Raw genomic sequence first — 14,436 nt, 5'->3', positions numbered from 1 at the left:
AGCTCCTGGAAGCAAATGACGTGCGAGAGGGCTGAGGTCACCTGTGGGGTTCCCTCAGAGAGCACTGAGGGTGGCACTGGTCCTGGGAGGGCACTGCGGCCTTCTGTGGCCCTGCTTGCAGACATGAGTGGGGGTGCTGGGATGAGGCCACTGGCCCAGACCACCAGTTCCCAAAGGACTGGTGGCATCGCTAACCCCTCCAGAGCACAGGCCACTTGGAGCAGAGGAACTGGGCCAGGTGTGGAAAGGTGCCAAGCCCAGGCCGGACAGGCCTGCAGGCAAATGGGCTCTGCATAGTGCTGACAGGCCATGGCCCTGTCCCTGTGGCATCTCTGCCCCTCACTCCTCTCCTCTGCGCCTGCTTCACAGTCCTCCTGCCTTCCAGGACAGCTTTGGTCATTGCCCTCCCACCTTGAAAGAAGCCAACACAGGGAGAGGACTGGATGGAGCCTGCAGGGAGGTGGAACCCCACACACACACCCTCCCACAGAGACAGAGAGGCCTATCTCACCAGTCATTTTATTAATGGTCCTCATTGTCCCTGACTGCTGCAAGTTGACTGTGACCCAGCCACAGAATTCCTGGCAACAGGACACAAAAAGGCACAACACAGTGAGGTGTGGTGGTCTGTGCACAGCGGGCAGGGGTCTGCTGCAGCCAGCACGGGCAGATCCCTTCTCGGCCAGCTCTCCAGAGCCATGTGGAGGAGCAGCGAGCTGGGGCCCTGGGGTCACAGGACACCCATCTAGGCTCCATCTCAGACCAACTGCTGCAGGGGTTTGGTCATTGGTTTACTGTCAGCCTGCAGAGGGGTGGGCAGTGTGTGGTGCTCAGAGGGATGAGGAGGTCTACCCTTGATACAATTCTCCCTGTCATCCAACATAATCAGCCTGCTGGGCAAAATTCCAACGTGATCTTGGCTACAAACCACTGGGGACAGGTCCCAGCACAGAGCTGCAGGCTTGTGGGGTGAGAGCGTAGCAGGCAGAAACAAATGTGAAGAAATGAGGGCAAGGAGAGCTGCAGATGTTCCAGCAACTTCTGCTGAGACCAGAGAAAACGAGGCCCTCCGATGTTTCTAAGCTGGAAGTCCCAGTCCTACCCCCTCAGCCAAGGGCCTGGACCCCAGGCCCTCCTGGCTCCATCTTTACAGAGCAGTGGGGCTTAAAACAGCTGGGAAGACCTGAGGGCCGGGAGCATGAAGCTCCAGGCCTTGAGTTCAAGCCCCAGGAACTTCAGTTGTGAATTGGCTGAGGTTTCAAGTCCCTTATCCACCTGAGTCTTCAGGGCTTCCCTGAGCCCAGCAGAGACCTGCAGCTTGTCCACCCTCACGCCTCCTGGTACGCAGAAGCCACGCTGTCCTCAGGGCTCGGAGCCAAGTGCTGCCCAGAGATAGTCCCACTGATGTTGCGGATGGCGCCATAGGTCTGCTGCTGCTGCGGGGACAGGGCTGTCCTCTCCGAGGTCAAACCATTCAGAATCCGGGGCACGTAGGGCTGCCAGCGACCACGAGAGTTAGTGCTTGGGTGGTGGAAGGCATGAGACTCATCCATTCGTCCCCTACCGCCCCTCCTCCTTCCACCAGGAGGACACATAAAGAAATGACGTCATCTTAGGACGTTAGAACCCAAAATGTGCCAGGTGCTGGACTTCTCAGCAGCCAGGGCAAAACAGAGGCCACCACCCAGATCACGCAGGAGGAAGACAATAAAGACGTTCCTCCATTTCTCAGAGGAAATGGAACTTCCTAGCACTGGGATCTGGGAGAAGCCTGGCTCTATATGGGGAACGAGGCTACCTGCAGGGGCGGTCTGTGCGGTCTGTGTCGTCTGTGCCTCCACAGTCCCAGGCTGCAGCTGTCTCCCCGGGCACAGAGCTCTCCCCATCTCCCAGCCCAGACTGGGAAGGAGGTCCTAAGGCACCCTCCTGCCCTGTTTCCCTGCTGTCTCTGGGTGATTATGCTCTCAGAACATTCTGAGGCTTGTCCAAGGACAGACACTGAAGAGAGTACCTGGACTCTGGGTTCCTGCTTCCCATGGCTACAAGGAAAGCACTGATGAGATGAACCACTGTCATAAACTCACGTTTCCTGGTTGGCCAGCAGTTACCACTCTAGCACCTTGTGACTCTGGGATCCACCCCCACCTAGGGCAGGACCCTGGAGGCTGGAGGCTGGAGGCTGGGAGAACCAGGAAGGGAAAGGCCCTCTTGTTTTTCCAACATACTGGCCCCCTCTTAAGCAGTTGCATTGTTCATTTGCTGAACTTAAAGGAAGTGACACCTCCTGGTACCTGGCAGAGGACCTCACACAGATAGGTGAATGGCCAGTGACAAGTTTCATCTGGAAATAGGGTCTCGCAGTGCCTGTGCTGCAATGAAACCCCAAACTCAGAGGAATTAGGGGTGCAGAGAGTGCCGGGGATTGGACTAACCATCCACATGGACTAGGCAGGCCTTCTCCACTGACATTAATTCAGAAACTTCCCTTCCACCTGGCCTGGGAACCTCTGTTTGTCAAGAGATGACCAAGCACACTGGCCAGAGCCTCTCTGATGGGACCTTTACAATGAGGGAAAAGGGCAGCATGCGGGGGTAAGACATACAGATCGCTTACTGTGAACGGAGGAGGCACCGGGGCCTCTGCCTCGCTGCCTTTGTCACTCACTGATTCCTCTGTCTGCAGGTAACACAGAGTCTCAATTATGAACAGAACTGACCTCCTTGTAGTAACCCCCTCCAGACACACAGACCATTAAAAACAACAAGAGCACCAGCTGACACCGAGGCCCAGTGTAGCCCGAGCTATGGATGGAGAAGGGGGTACGGGGGCAGGGATGGGGGGAGCTAGGGGAACAGCACATGGCTCTCACACTTTTCCCTGATAAACACAACATGGAAAAGGAGGTGCTGTGTTGACAGGGAGGTTAGGAGGAGTGGCCAGAGAGCCGGAGTCCTGGCTTGGCAGTGGTGGAGGGGCCTTGTACCTTATAGTTCAGGGGGCTGAGGTGTTTGAAGCATCCGAAGCAGGTGTAGGCCAGGCAGACCAGGATGGTGAGCAGCACCACCAGGAAGGTGAACAGGGTGGCAGGGGCCTTCAGACCTGGGGACAGAGACGCCAGCCTTGGGGTGTGGGAGCTGCCTTTTGAGCTAGTCCTCCTGAGAAGGACTGTGCCTGGTGCTGGCACCCTAACCCCCTGCTGCCCCTCCTCTCGCAGCTGGAATGGTGTCCTCACAGCCAGGAGCACACAGTGACCCAGAGAATGGCCAGTATTGTCCCTCAAGACACCAAGTCAGGGGCACCTTGCTGGGCCCTGGGCCCAGTGGGCTGGAGGCTTCCCTGCCCTGACTGGGTAGAGACACATAGCTCCTCCTTCTTCTCTTCTTTCAGGTTTCCTCCCAGCACATTCCATCCTGAGTTGTGGGGACCTAGGCCCATCCACACCCTAAAGAAAACTCCCTATCAGCTTCCTCGTCTCCTCTGATTCAGTCCACAGGGTATGTAAGGGTGGTCTTTGTCTCCAGAGATGTCTGGGACAATACGCCAGGACTTCAGGAAGGTTACACCTGAGTGGCGCTGACTTAGGAGCCGACTGTCAACACCACACCCAGCCAGCCTTCACTCTGGGCACCATGTTCTGATTGGACAGTCAACCAACCAGCCTTTCTCTGGGTACCACATTCTGATAGGACACCAATCTGATGGCCTAAAAGTAGCCGGAGTGGGTGTGGGAATATGAGACCAGACCAGCCCCAGATCCCACAGGCCCCTCACCCAGGCGCAGGAAGGAAAAGAAGAAGAGCCAGAAGAGGCAGAGGATGGGGGCTGCCAACGCCTGGTTCACGGCTGCAAAGTGGATCCTCTTCTCCAGCTTGGCCGGGAGGTAGGCGAAGTAGAGGTTGTGCCGGTCTACCATGTGCTTGAGCAAGATGTAGATGAGCCCTGCAGAAGTGGGGCTGTGAGCTGGAGACTCCCTAAGCCACAGGGGCACCTCTGCCCCTTTTCTCCCAGGGGTCTGTTTTTCACGTGGAACTAAGGTGGGGCTGCTGATCTATAGCCGAACTGAAACCAGGCAAAATGCACATCCTGGCTGCTAGTTCCGTCTCTTTCTCTCCCACCTTGCCTCCTCCTCACTTCTTCCTGACCCCCAAGGGAGTGCCAGTGTCAGTAATTGTGTCTGCACAGCACACTGGCATTCCAGAACTGTCTGGGAAAGGCGCTGTTTCATACTGAGGTCACTGGCCTCACACTGAGCCCCGATGCTCAGTTCCCACCCCCTCCTTCCCTCACATGCGGGAAGGCCTTATCAAGGGGGCACAGAAGCTGGGTGCTTCCTTTTTCTGTCACTTTCTTGCTGAAGATTGAACCTGGAACCTCACGCCTGCTAGACCAGGGCTCCACCAATGAGCTCCACCCCAGTCCTTCTTGGTTGCGTCTTTTCACTAAGTAAGACAGCACTGAACTAGCAGTCAAAACTCTGCTGCTGCACTGGGGGTGCAGCTCGTGGCATGTGTGAAGCTCAGGGCTTGGTACGTTCCTGTCTTCATCCCAGCACTTGGAGGTGAAAGCAGGAAGATCCCAAGTTCGAGACCAGGCTGGGCTACAACAGAATGAGACCCTACCTCAAAAAAAAAAAAAATCAACCAAGAATGCGATGGTGAGCCAGAGGACAGACCACCTCACAGGACAGCACTACGAGAGGTCGTAGCTGGAGGCCAGTGGAGTCACAGGTACTTGGTAACTTGTGGTTCCCCATGGCTACAAGAGCTTGCCGTGCGGGCTCCACCGTGGCCTGGTGGTGGCTGTCCCGAGAGGCACAGTAGAACTGCTATCCACGTGGCCTGGGCCCAGCTCCAGGGCCACTCACCGAAGGGCGCGATGATGGGGCACGTGATGCTGTAGGCCATGATGACAGTGAAGACACAGAGCATCCACGCGTACATGGCTCCAAACTCGTACTCGAAGGCCTGGTGCTGGGAGGAGGAGAGGAGAGGGGCTTGCAGGCTGGTCCCGCCCAAAGCACCCCAATGTGTACTCTGAGTGGCGGGGGACACGGGACGTCTGAGGTGCATGTCCACCCCACTTTTGGAGGTCTCGGCATTCCTTCCCAGACAACTGTGCCTTCTCAGCACACACCCAGCCCCCCCAAGCCATGGCCGTTCATGCTCTCCTTGTGTTTCCTGTACTGGTCAGGTCCACCCCACAGGTGAGTCCCCACAGAGCCAGTGTCCCCCTGAGCATCAGCTCAGCCCCAGCTCGGGTGTCCTTGGCCAGTGCAGTTTGTGCCTAGGGAAAATAGGGTTCCTGGCAGAGCTGGCCTTGGGCCCAGGTTTGAGAAGTTCTTGGCAGTGCCTGGCGCTGTCGGGTGGCTCTGCGCAGTGCCTGGCACTGTGGGGCTGAATAAGTCCTGAGCTCGTGGACGTGAGTGGACGCTGGGGAGGGTCGGAGGTGGCACCTGCTTGACGTTCCTGCGGTCAGCGGCGGTCTTGGCCATGATCATGCGGAAGGTGTAGAGGACCAGGCCTGGCAGCCGCAGCAGCTCCATGCCGTTGCCAATGAAGGCCGAGGCGATGACGTAGTTCACAAAGAAGGCGCCCTGGTCTGGCAGGAAGACGCACCTGGGAGCCAGGTGGGCTCTGTGAGCTGGGACCCAGGAGCCTCCTTGTCCCAGGAGGGAGGAGGAGGGGCCCCGGGAGGACTTTGACCACATCCCTTCCCCAGCACCATTTGTAGAGCAGAGCCGAGTGCCGGACGCTGAGCATAAAATCTAGCCCTGAACTCCTCTGTCTTTGAATTTACACGCTGCCTGGGGACACAAACGAAGTAACCCACTGTGTGCTAGACATGTGCTCCCCAGGAAGTCAGGCAGGGCGGGGACGTGTGTGATGTCAGCAGGAAGTCAGAGAGGCCTCGCTCGCTCATGAGATGACAGCATGAGGGACATAGGCTGCACAGCAGAGCGCGGGGGAGAGCTAGAAATTGAGGCTGAAAGGACCCAGGGCCTAGAGCAGGAGGGTGACTCTGATGGGGTTGAGGGTGTGCTGGGACAGGGAGAGCACTGCAGACTGGACGGCTGTCACCCGTGAGCAACAGGGTGGGATTCTGGACCCATCTTGGAGACAGAGCTGTCTGGATCCGCTGATAGACTGGCCGTGGTGTGGGAAGGAAAGAAAGGAGGCAAGGATCTCCAAGGGTTTTTCCAGAGAACTAGGAAGACGTACGCAATGGGGAAACGGTGCAGTGGCAGATTTGGACTAAAAGCCAGGAGTGGAGTTTGGGCACGTGAGGTCTGCAACACCCCCAAAACTCCCTCAGAAGTGGCAAGTGTGGGTGTTGTCTGCATGTATTTATTTTTACTTTTAGCTGGGGATGAGGCTTAGTGTTAGAGCGCTTGCCTAGTAGGCAGGAGGCCCAGGGTTCCATCCCAGCACCACACAGTAGTGGGGGTGGAACCCATGGCCTCAAGAATACTAAGCATGTGCTGTACCACTGAGCTGCACCCACCGCCTTGTCCACATTCAGGAGTGGATGAGTGGTATTGAAGCCATGGGTCCTCTGAGGTCACCTAGAGCGGGATAAGACAGGGGACCAAGGGCTGAGCCAATGCACAAAGCTGGGGAGACTTGAAAGAACCCCTGAAAAGGCTGGGAAGGAGATGTCTGGGGCAGGGATGCCAAGAGCGAAGTCCCAGAGCTGAGTGAGGAAGATGTCTCCAGAGGAAGCTCGTCAAATGTGTCAGATGTTTCTGACAGATCAGAGACAGGGGACTAAGAGCCAGCCCTGGATCTGATGATCTGAAGTCACTGTCACCCTGGACTAGAGCTAGTTGTGCCTGTCTGTGGCTGCCAGCTCCGGAGTCATCAGCCTACTCAGGAAGATAGCACTTAAAACAACCTGCCTGCCTCACAGGCGACCACGGATCACAGACCATAGTTAACCTGCCCTGTGAGCATTCCCTTGGAAAATCTGAGCCCAAGGCTTTGGGCTACAACAAGCCCTCAAGTACAGTGGCTTGATCTTGGCTCTGTCTCTAAACTAGGTGGGCTCCCCCGGCCAAGTAACTCAACACATCTGAACCTGTTTCCTGATCTGTAAAATGGAAGTAATAGTAGTATCTACCTCAAAGCTTGTTCTAAAGGTTAAAAAAAAAGATGCAAAAAACATTTAGCAAAGCACCTTCTTAAACAGCTGTCACTATTAAGTGCTTCGAGGACACACAGCACCCTATGTTTAACTCCATTCTCCAACAAAAAGAATCTCAGACCAGACCCTCACTCAGGTTGCCAGGTTTAATTAGTCATTCTCCCTCCCCACTGCCTGGCCCACTGTGACTCACAGCTCCTTCTCCCCGCAGCTCTGTGCTTCGTCAGCAAGTTTCAAACTAGAAAAGTGTCTGACGTGTACTGATTTTTGACCTAAGATTAACCATCTTTCTGCAAGCATAGCCCAAGGTGGGTCATTTCTCACGGAGTCCCAGAAACACAGAAAGGCTGGAAGTGAAGCCCCAGGCCTGCTGTCTGGGGAGGAGGTCCTGTGGTCCTCCCCACAGGTCCTGTGGTCTCATACCCAGAGCAGCTCAAAGGACACTCACTCCAACCTGACGGAGGCCTCTGAGGACGTCTTGTCAAAGAGCCATCGGAAGAAGAAATCCAGACTGCAAAACAAGTGAGTCACAGGACTTTCTTTCTCCCTTCCCTTCCCTCCCCTCCCATTCCCTCCCCTCCCTTCCTTTTCTATTTTTTGGTAATGCTAGGGATCAAAGCCTGGAGCTCCGGGCGCTCATGCTAGGCAGCACTGTACCACTGAGCTACGGGCCCCGCCTCTGGGAGTCTGTTTCTAACACCATGTGATCACGGTATGGTTTTCCTTTTGCTTCACCCAGCTGGGATCTAGAGATCTACGCCACTCACTAAGATGTGACTCGGCCTGACTCACCAGGCCTGCTCAACAGAAGCTTCCTTGAAATAAACACAACTATGATTAGACCTCAGTAAGTTTTGTTTGCAAGTTTTTTATGTTTTTGGTGGTTTTGAACTTAGGGTCTCCAGCTTGCTAGGCAAGCATTCTACCACTTGAGCTACGCCCTTGAACTCAGGGCTTCTAACTTGCAAAGCAAGTGTTCTCGTAATTTTTCAGATGGCATCTTCTACTTTATCTACCAGCGCCTGCCTCAAACAGCAATGTTCCCACCTCATAGCTGGGACCACAGGCATGCAGCTTGTTAGTTTAGATGGGGTCTTGCTAACTTTTTGTCAGGCCTTGCCTTGAACTGTTATCCTCCTGATCTCTACCTCCTGAGTAGTTGCACCTGGCTGCAAGCTTTTGAGTTAATTAATTAATTTTTAAAAGACCATATTTCCATAGTCAACCACCAGCACACTACATCCTCATGGGTACAACAGGCTTAAAAGCTGTAGGGACCAGCCGCAGCTGCAAAACCACTTCTGTGCTGGGGAGGATGCCCTCCAGCTGTGGCCCTGATTCTGAGCTGACAGTGCAGAGGCGACAAACCTGGTGAGGCCCAGGGAGGGCAGGATCAGCACCATGAAAATCAGGAAGATGTAGACCTTGGTCATCATGATACGGTTTTCCCCTGACCTGCAGGAAGCCAGAGGTAAGCACTGGGGATCCCCCAATGCTCCAGGTGCTTCAGGAAGGCCCTGCTATGTGCCTACTGCCCAGGGCTTGGGGGCAGAGACGTTGTTCCCAGGGGAGGGGACTGGGGCTCCGGCACTCACTTGGTCCAGTGAGACTCCAGCAGGGTGGAGTAGTAGACAATGGACGGAAGCAGGGCCGAGAAGGACCAGAGGAGCAGAGTTGGGAAGAACTGGCTAATGACTGGGTTCTGGAAGACAAGGTCCACGGCAGGAGAGTCACGGGGGCTCTGGACTCTGGGAAGGGTCTTGTCATCCCACAGACCCAGTGTTGGGCTGCGTACAGGGAAGGCAGTCCACAAGTGTTGGTGGGATAACAACAACGGCACCTGTAGTTTCACACACGCTGAGATTCCACTCATCTGATGAGGCCTCTCCACTCCCCATGGGGAGAGAGCCCAGTCATGTCAGGGCACCTCCCAGCTGTCGTCCTCTGAGAGCCCGTGGTCCAGGAACCCATTGGGTTTGACCCCAGTCCCATTTACGACAGTCGTACTGTTATCATTACGTGGTTTGATTAGCTTACTTTCACTGATTACATGAACATAAAAACTATGAAACTGTCTTTGAAAATTGGGCTGGCGGTGCAGCTTAGTGGTAGAGAGCTTGCCTGGCACATACGAGGCCCTGGTTTCCATTCCAGCACCGAAAAAAAAGAAAAAAACAAATTTAGCTGGCTATTTTGGAAAGATATATAAAGGCCCGTTTCTCAAAAATGCCGTTGAGTAGCGGGGCACCAGTGGCTCAGGCCTGTAATCCCAGCTACTCAAGAGGGTGGCGATCAGGAGGGCCAAGGTTCAAAGACACCCCAGGCAAATAGCTCACAAGACCCTATCTCAAAAAAACCCAAAGCGGGGCTGGTGGAGTGGCTCAAGTGGTAGAGGGCCTGCCTAGTAAGCTTGAGTCCTTAAGTTCAAACCCCAGTGCTTCCAAAAAAAAAAAAGCTGTTGACTTATATATAAGAGTAATTTAAGTGTAAAGACCAAGTGATGTGAAACCCAGGAAAGTTCTACATTTGGAATGACTTTGCAAATATCTTTAAATTCTTTAAATATCTTTAAATGCTGGGTGCTGGTGGCCCATGCCTGTAATCCTAGCTAATCCTAGCTACTCAGGAAGCAGAGATCAGGAGGATCACAGTTCAAAGCCAGCCTGGGCAAAGAGTTCTCAAGACCCTCTCTCAAAAAATCCTTCACAAAAAAGGGATGGTGGAGTGGCTCAAGGTGTAGGTCCTGAGTACCAAAAAAAAAAAATAAATTCTAGCTCAATAAACACTTTGCTTATTTATTTGTTATATTAGGGATAGAACCCAGGGCCTCACACAAGGTAAACGCTCACTCTACAACTGATCTACACCCCCAGCCTAAATTCTCTTTAAAGAAATCCAAACTGGAATCACAAATGGTGAAATAAGAATGTAGCTTATATGAAAGAGACAAAGGGGAACTCTAACCAACAGATCATCCTCACACATCTCAACCTAGGAATTTAAGCCACAGATTTCCTCAGGCCCTTGTTCTCTAGCCAGGAGGTGGAAGCTAGCTTCCCCACGTGCTGCCTCCTTTGATCAACATCCCATGATATGGCAGGTGGGGTTTTTTGTTGTTGTCTTTTGTGTTTGTGGTACCGGGGTTTGAACTCAGGGCCTCACACTTTCTAGACAGGTGCTCTACTACCTGAGCCACTCCACCAGCCCATTGCAGGGGTTTTAACTCCAGTTCTTGGATGAAAAACAGGTTCAAAATTCACCAGCTAGGAGATGGCAAACCCAGGACCTGGGGCCCAGAGGCCCCACCTAGCACTCCTCCCCAGAGGTGATTAACCAAGCACCAAGCAGAGCTGGAAAAAAGAAAAAGAAAGATTTGTGGCCTTATTTCAGCAGTTAATGAGAAACCAGCCTCTTTCTGTAGATGGCCATTGGGTGTGTTTAGATGTTATCTGACTCAGCTTTGTTTGTCTGTTTGTCTGTTTGCAGTCAGGTCTCCTTAGCTAGCCCAGGCTGGCCTTGAACTTTGACCCTCCTGCCTCAGCCTCAGTGCTGGGATTACAGGTGTTCATCACCACATCCACCTCTTAGTTTAGCTTTATGTTTTGTTTCTTTTTGGTTTTTGGCAGGGAGTCTTGCTACACATCCTGGTCTCAAGCAATCCTCTTGCCTTAAGCCTCCAGAGTAGCCACTGTGCCGGGCAACATTTTGAAAATCATTCATCACCTATGTGGAATAAATGAGTCTATAACAAGATTATCAAGAAGTAAAATGTAGAAGAAATCCTGGTCTGTCACCCCAGCAAACTCTTTGCATTATGTCCAGAACATTGCTTGGAGACAATCCACATTCTGCTCTTTTCAGCCCCTCAAGTCCACCACCATGACTGTAATCTTAAACATGCTAAACACTGGTGCAGGCAGACTGCACCATCTTCAACTTGAATCATCTGTCCTGTTGAGCACTTAAAATGATTCCGTTAATTAAATACACATCACATTACTAAGAAGACACTGGAATAAACGTGGCCAGGCCTGCTTGGGGCTTCAAAGTGCAGATGTGTGCCAAGTGACCTGGCCTCCTGGCTCAGTCCCCCCACAGCCTCGGCTCTCATCCCCTACCCACTACAACCTCTTCCCTCCAGCCCTTCTGGGTGGGCTTTGTAGCACGTTCACTCACATTCAAGGCATGGATGGGTTTGGTGACGTTGAATTTGTCCATGGTAGACAGGATAATGGAGGGTGTGGTCAGGAAAAACAGCACCAGGAAGAGGCTAAAGTTGATTCCCAACCACTGGAGCCACCAGCGGAGGCCCTGGATGGAGAGGTTCTTCCTGCAGAGGGGGACACAGGTCAGGAGGCTCTGCTCCCAGGCACAGGCCACCTGCCATGCCACCTGTGCCACGGCCAGAAGTCAGATTCAGGCAGGCCAGGACACTAGCTCAGGGCTCTGGCTAAGGTCTGGTTTGGGCCTCAGGAGTAAGAGCAAGTTCCATGCACTGGCCTTAAGTTCCAGGTCCCCATGAGCTCGGAAGGAAAACACTAGTTTATACTGATGTGGCTCCCCAACAGGGTCTAGGGGCCACAACCCACCCAAAGAGGTGTCACAAGCGCCCCCACAGACCAAGCAAAGCTCGAGTATGGCACCTCTTGGACACCTGCAATGCTTTGTGACTAACAAAACGTTCTTCCCAGAGGGGTTGTAGTGTGAGGAGGTGGCAGGCATGGACACAGGGACCATGGGAGCCTGACCTGGCTTCTTGTTCCCACCAAAACCAGTCCATGCGCCAGTCCCAAGTCTGAAAAGCCCTGTGCGCCAGACAGCAAAACTGTTGGAAGCTGAACTCAAATTCAGTGGAGACAAGCACCCGAAATGCAGTCTGTGTGAGCAACCAAGGTGACCTGGGCAGGCAGTCTGCTGGGCTGCCTCATCCCCAGGATGGTGCTAAAGTCACACTAATGGCCTAAGGTCACCAGCATGGCCCCAGCCTGACCTAGGGCTGCACTGACCAACACATAGCCACAAAGGGTGATGGTCTGAGCTGACAGGTACCAGAAGTATAAAATATGCAACAGTCAGGAGTTGGTGGCTCACGCCTGTGATCCTAGCCACTTGGGAGACTGAGATCAGGAGGATCAAAATTCAAAGCCACCTTGGGCAGAAAGTTCACAACACCCCATCTCCAAAATACCAGAGCAAAATGTACTGGAAGTGTGGCTCAATCAGCAGAGTGCCTGCTTTTCAAGTGCGAAGCCCTGAGTTCAAAACCCCAAATATTGTAATAATAATAAAATATGCAACAGACTTTAAAGACTAAGTATGAAAAAGAGAATGTAAAACTATCCTGATTAAAAAGAATAAGTGTTGATATGTAAACATCTTGAATACATTAAAAGAGCTACTTTATTAAAATTAATGTCAGCCATGTCTTGTTTAACACGGCTGCTAGAACACGTGAAATTACATAAGGAGCTCACTTCTGCTGGACAGCACTCGAATGCAGAGAGTAACAGTGGGGGAAGCCCTGGGGTGGACACCGCCTGGGCCACAAGCATGCTGCAGCACTGTGGCCCAGGGACTTGCAAGAGATGTGTGTCGATGTCCCCTGAAGTCAAGTCACCGGATGTTCCAGGTGATGGGGCAGCCCCCACCAGGAGCCCAGGGCTCTCTCTCACCCCTCCCCAGCGGGGTGCTCACCAGCAGATGTCCTCAGGGTAGGTGGCAAAGGTGACAGTCCACTTGGAGATGCAGAGCTCCCTGCTGTAGGAGGAGGGCTGGGGCTCGCCTCTGCAGCGAAGGCCCTGACACTTGCAGGCGTTGAAGTCTTTCAGGATGCTGCCAGGAAATGCAGAAACAATCAGGGCCTGGCTCGCCTGCATGTGTGGCAAACGGGGACCCAGGGAAAGTGGGAGCCTCATGGCACAGGCTGTCTGCTTCGCTACTGCTACCCTGCTGTAATTAGTGCTGAGCTTGGAGGATTCTGTTCGATCCTTACCACAACCCTGAAGGCAAGGGACTTGCAATCCCATTTTACAGGTAAGGAAACTGAGTCCCACAAGGTTAGGGTGTTGCGTCCCTACCTGTCTGACTCTAGCTCCTGTGCTGCCCCAACACGGTCCTCCTCCAAGGGTCACCACACACACCACCACTGCCACCTGCTGCAGCTCTGATCTGATCCTGCCGCTGGCCCAGGGGCTCCCCTTTCCCATTTCCTCCCTTCATTACCAGGCCTGGAGCAGCATGAGGCCACATCACAGATTGCCTGTTCCTTAAGCTCCCAGCCAGGACTCCCACCCGGACCCTCCCCCTCTCAGTGCACATCACTCTTTCCCCTTTGGCCTCCCAGAAAGAACCTACAGGCCCCTGGACTCCTGTCTCAGAACAGCATTCCTCTCCCCACTGGCCTCCTCCCATGCTTGGGTCTGGGTAAGGTCCAAGGAATGGATCCCAGTGTCATGATGCCTAGGTCAAGGGAAGCAGGACAAGTGTCCTCCTCCTCTCTGCATCCCTCTCCCAAACCCACCCCTGCTGCTCCCAGGACCAGGAGACCAAGGCCTGGGCATGACAGCACTTTGTGAGTGGAGAGCTCCAGGCTCCCACAGCTGCATGCACCCTGTGTGCCCCACAGGGCTTCCCGTTATCCCGAGGATCGAAGGGACTGTGGTTCCGGAGTATCCCCGCCGCCCAGCAGGATGCGTAGCACAGAGCTAGCGGGACGGATCCCTCGAGCAGCTGGTGAGATCCCTACCAGCTGGTGAGAGTCCTACCTGGGCCAGGCTGTCCACCCTGCAGGGGCCAGCTAGAGTCACCAGCTGCCACACAAGCATGCACTCCCTGAAGGAGTGGCAGCAGTGCCTCTGTACAAGAGAGACAAGAAGTATCCAGAGAGGGACAGGGAGTCACCACACTCACTAGGTGGCCATGGCCTTCTCCCGGAAGGTGACGAAGGCCATTCCCAAGGGCTGATCCCGGACCCGGCACTCCTCTTCCGTGATCTTCTCCAGCAGCCTGTCATTCATGCGGGTGTAGTAAGAGATGGCGTCCTCCTGCCAGAAGACATATCCCCTCAGGTGACATGACCTCAGGGCCCCCTGGGCCAGGGCTGTGGGGCGCTCCTCCACTCACCCGCTCACAACCCCGCACTTCAAAGCAGCAGAACTGACCACAGGGCTTGGGGTTGATGAGCGTCGGCCCACCCGTCTTTACCCGAAGGTTTGTGTAATAGGTCAGGCTCTTCTCAGCCTTCTTTCTGGACAGGTGAGAGTGGGACAGGGCACAGACAGGCAGGAGCCTGTGAC

General features: G+C 54.0%; 1 protein-coding gene and 1 long non-coding RNA gene across 4 annotated transcripts in view; one reads left to right on the top strand and one right to left on the bottom strand.

Moving 5' to 3' along the window:
- Window positions 1–505: 505 nt before the first annotated feature.
- The window catches only part of Tmem63a (transmembrane protein 63A), a 32,185-nt gene continuing 18,254 nt past the window's right edge, over window positions 506–14,436 (bottom strand). The window contains exons 11-23 of one of the 3 annotated variants that reach the window (XM_020171504.2): window positions 14,264–14,429; window positions 14,051–14,184; window positions 12,836–12,973; window positions 11,318–11,471; window positions 8,737–8,843; window positions 8,510–8,596; window positions 7,590–7,652; window positions 5,454–5,616; window positions 4,866–4,971; window positions 3,773–3,940; window positions 2,985–3,100; window positions 2,615–2,677; window positions 506–1,496 (exon numbers count right to left, since the gene is read on the bottom strand). In XM_020171504.2, the coding sequence (XP_020027093.2) occupies window positions 1,329–1,496; window positions 2,615–2,677; window positions 2,985–3,100; window positions 3,773–3,940; window positions 4,866–4,971; window positions 5,454–5,616; window positions 7,590–7,652; window positions 8,510–8,596; window positions 8,737–8,843; window positions 11,318–11,471; window positions 12,836–12,973; window positions 14,051–14,184; window positions 14,264–14,429 (1,633 nt within the window). In that variant the 3' untranslated portion in view covers window positions 506–1,328. Of the gene's footprint in view, window positions 1,497–2,614; window positions 2,678–2,984; window positions 3,101–3,772; window positions 3,941–4,865; window positions 4,972–5,453; window positions 5,617–7,589; window positions 7,653–8,509; window positions 8,597–8,736; window positions 8,844–11,317; window positions 11,472–12,835; window positions 12,974–14,046; window positions 14,185–14,263; window positions 14,430–14,436 lie in introns of those variants that run through there. The other 2 variants (XM_074048852.1, XM_074048853.1) reach the window with 2 other exon arrangements.
- LOC141413999 (uncharacterized) lies at window positions 5,611–11,324 on the top strand. The gene is made up of 3 exons (XR_012439122.1): window positions 5,611–7,663; window positions 7,881–8,612; window positions 10,768–11,324. It is a non-coding gene; the product is annotated as an uncharacterized lncRNA (long non-coding RNA).

The sequence above is a fragment of the Castor canadensis genome, chromosome 11, assembly GCF_047511655.1.
Source record: "Castor canadensis chromosome 11, mCasCan1.hap1v2, whole genome shotgun sequence".
In the NCBI taxonomy this organism is placed as follows: domain Eukaryota; kingdom Metazoa; phylum Chordata; class Mammalia; order Rodentia; family Castoridae; genus Castor; species Castor canadensis.
This window is presented reverse-complemented; position numbering and strand designations above follow the sequence as displayed.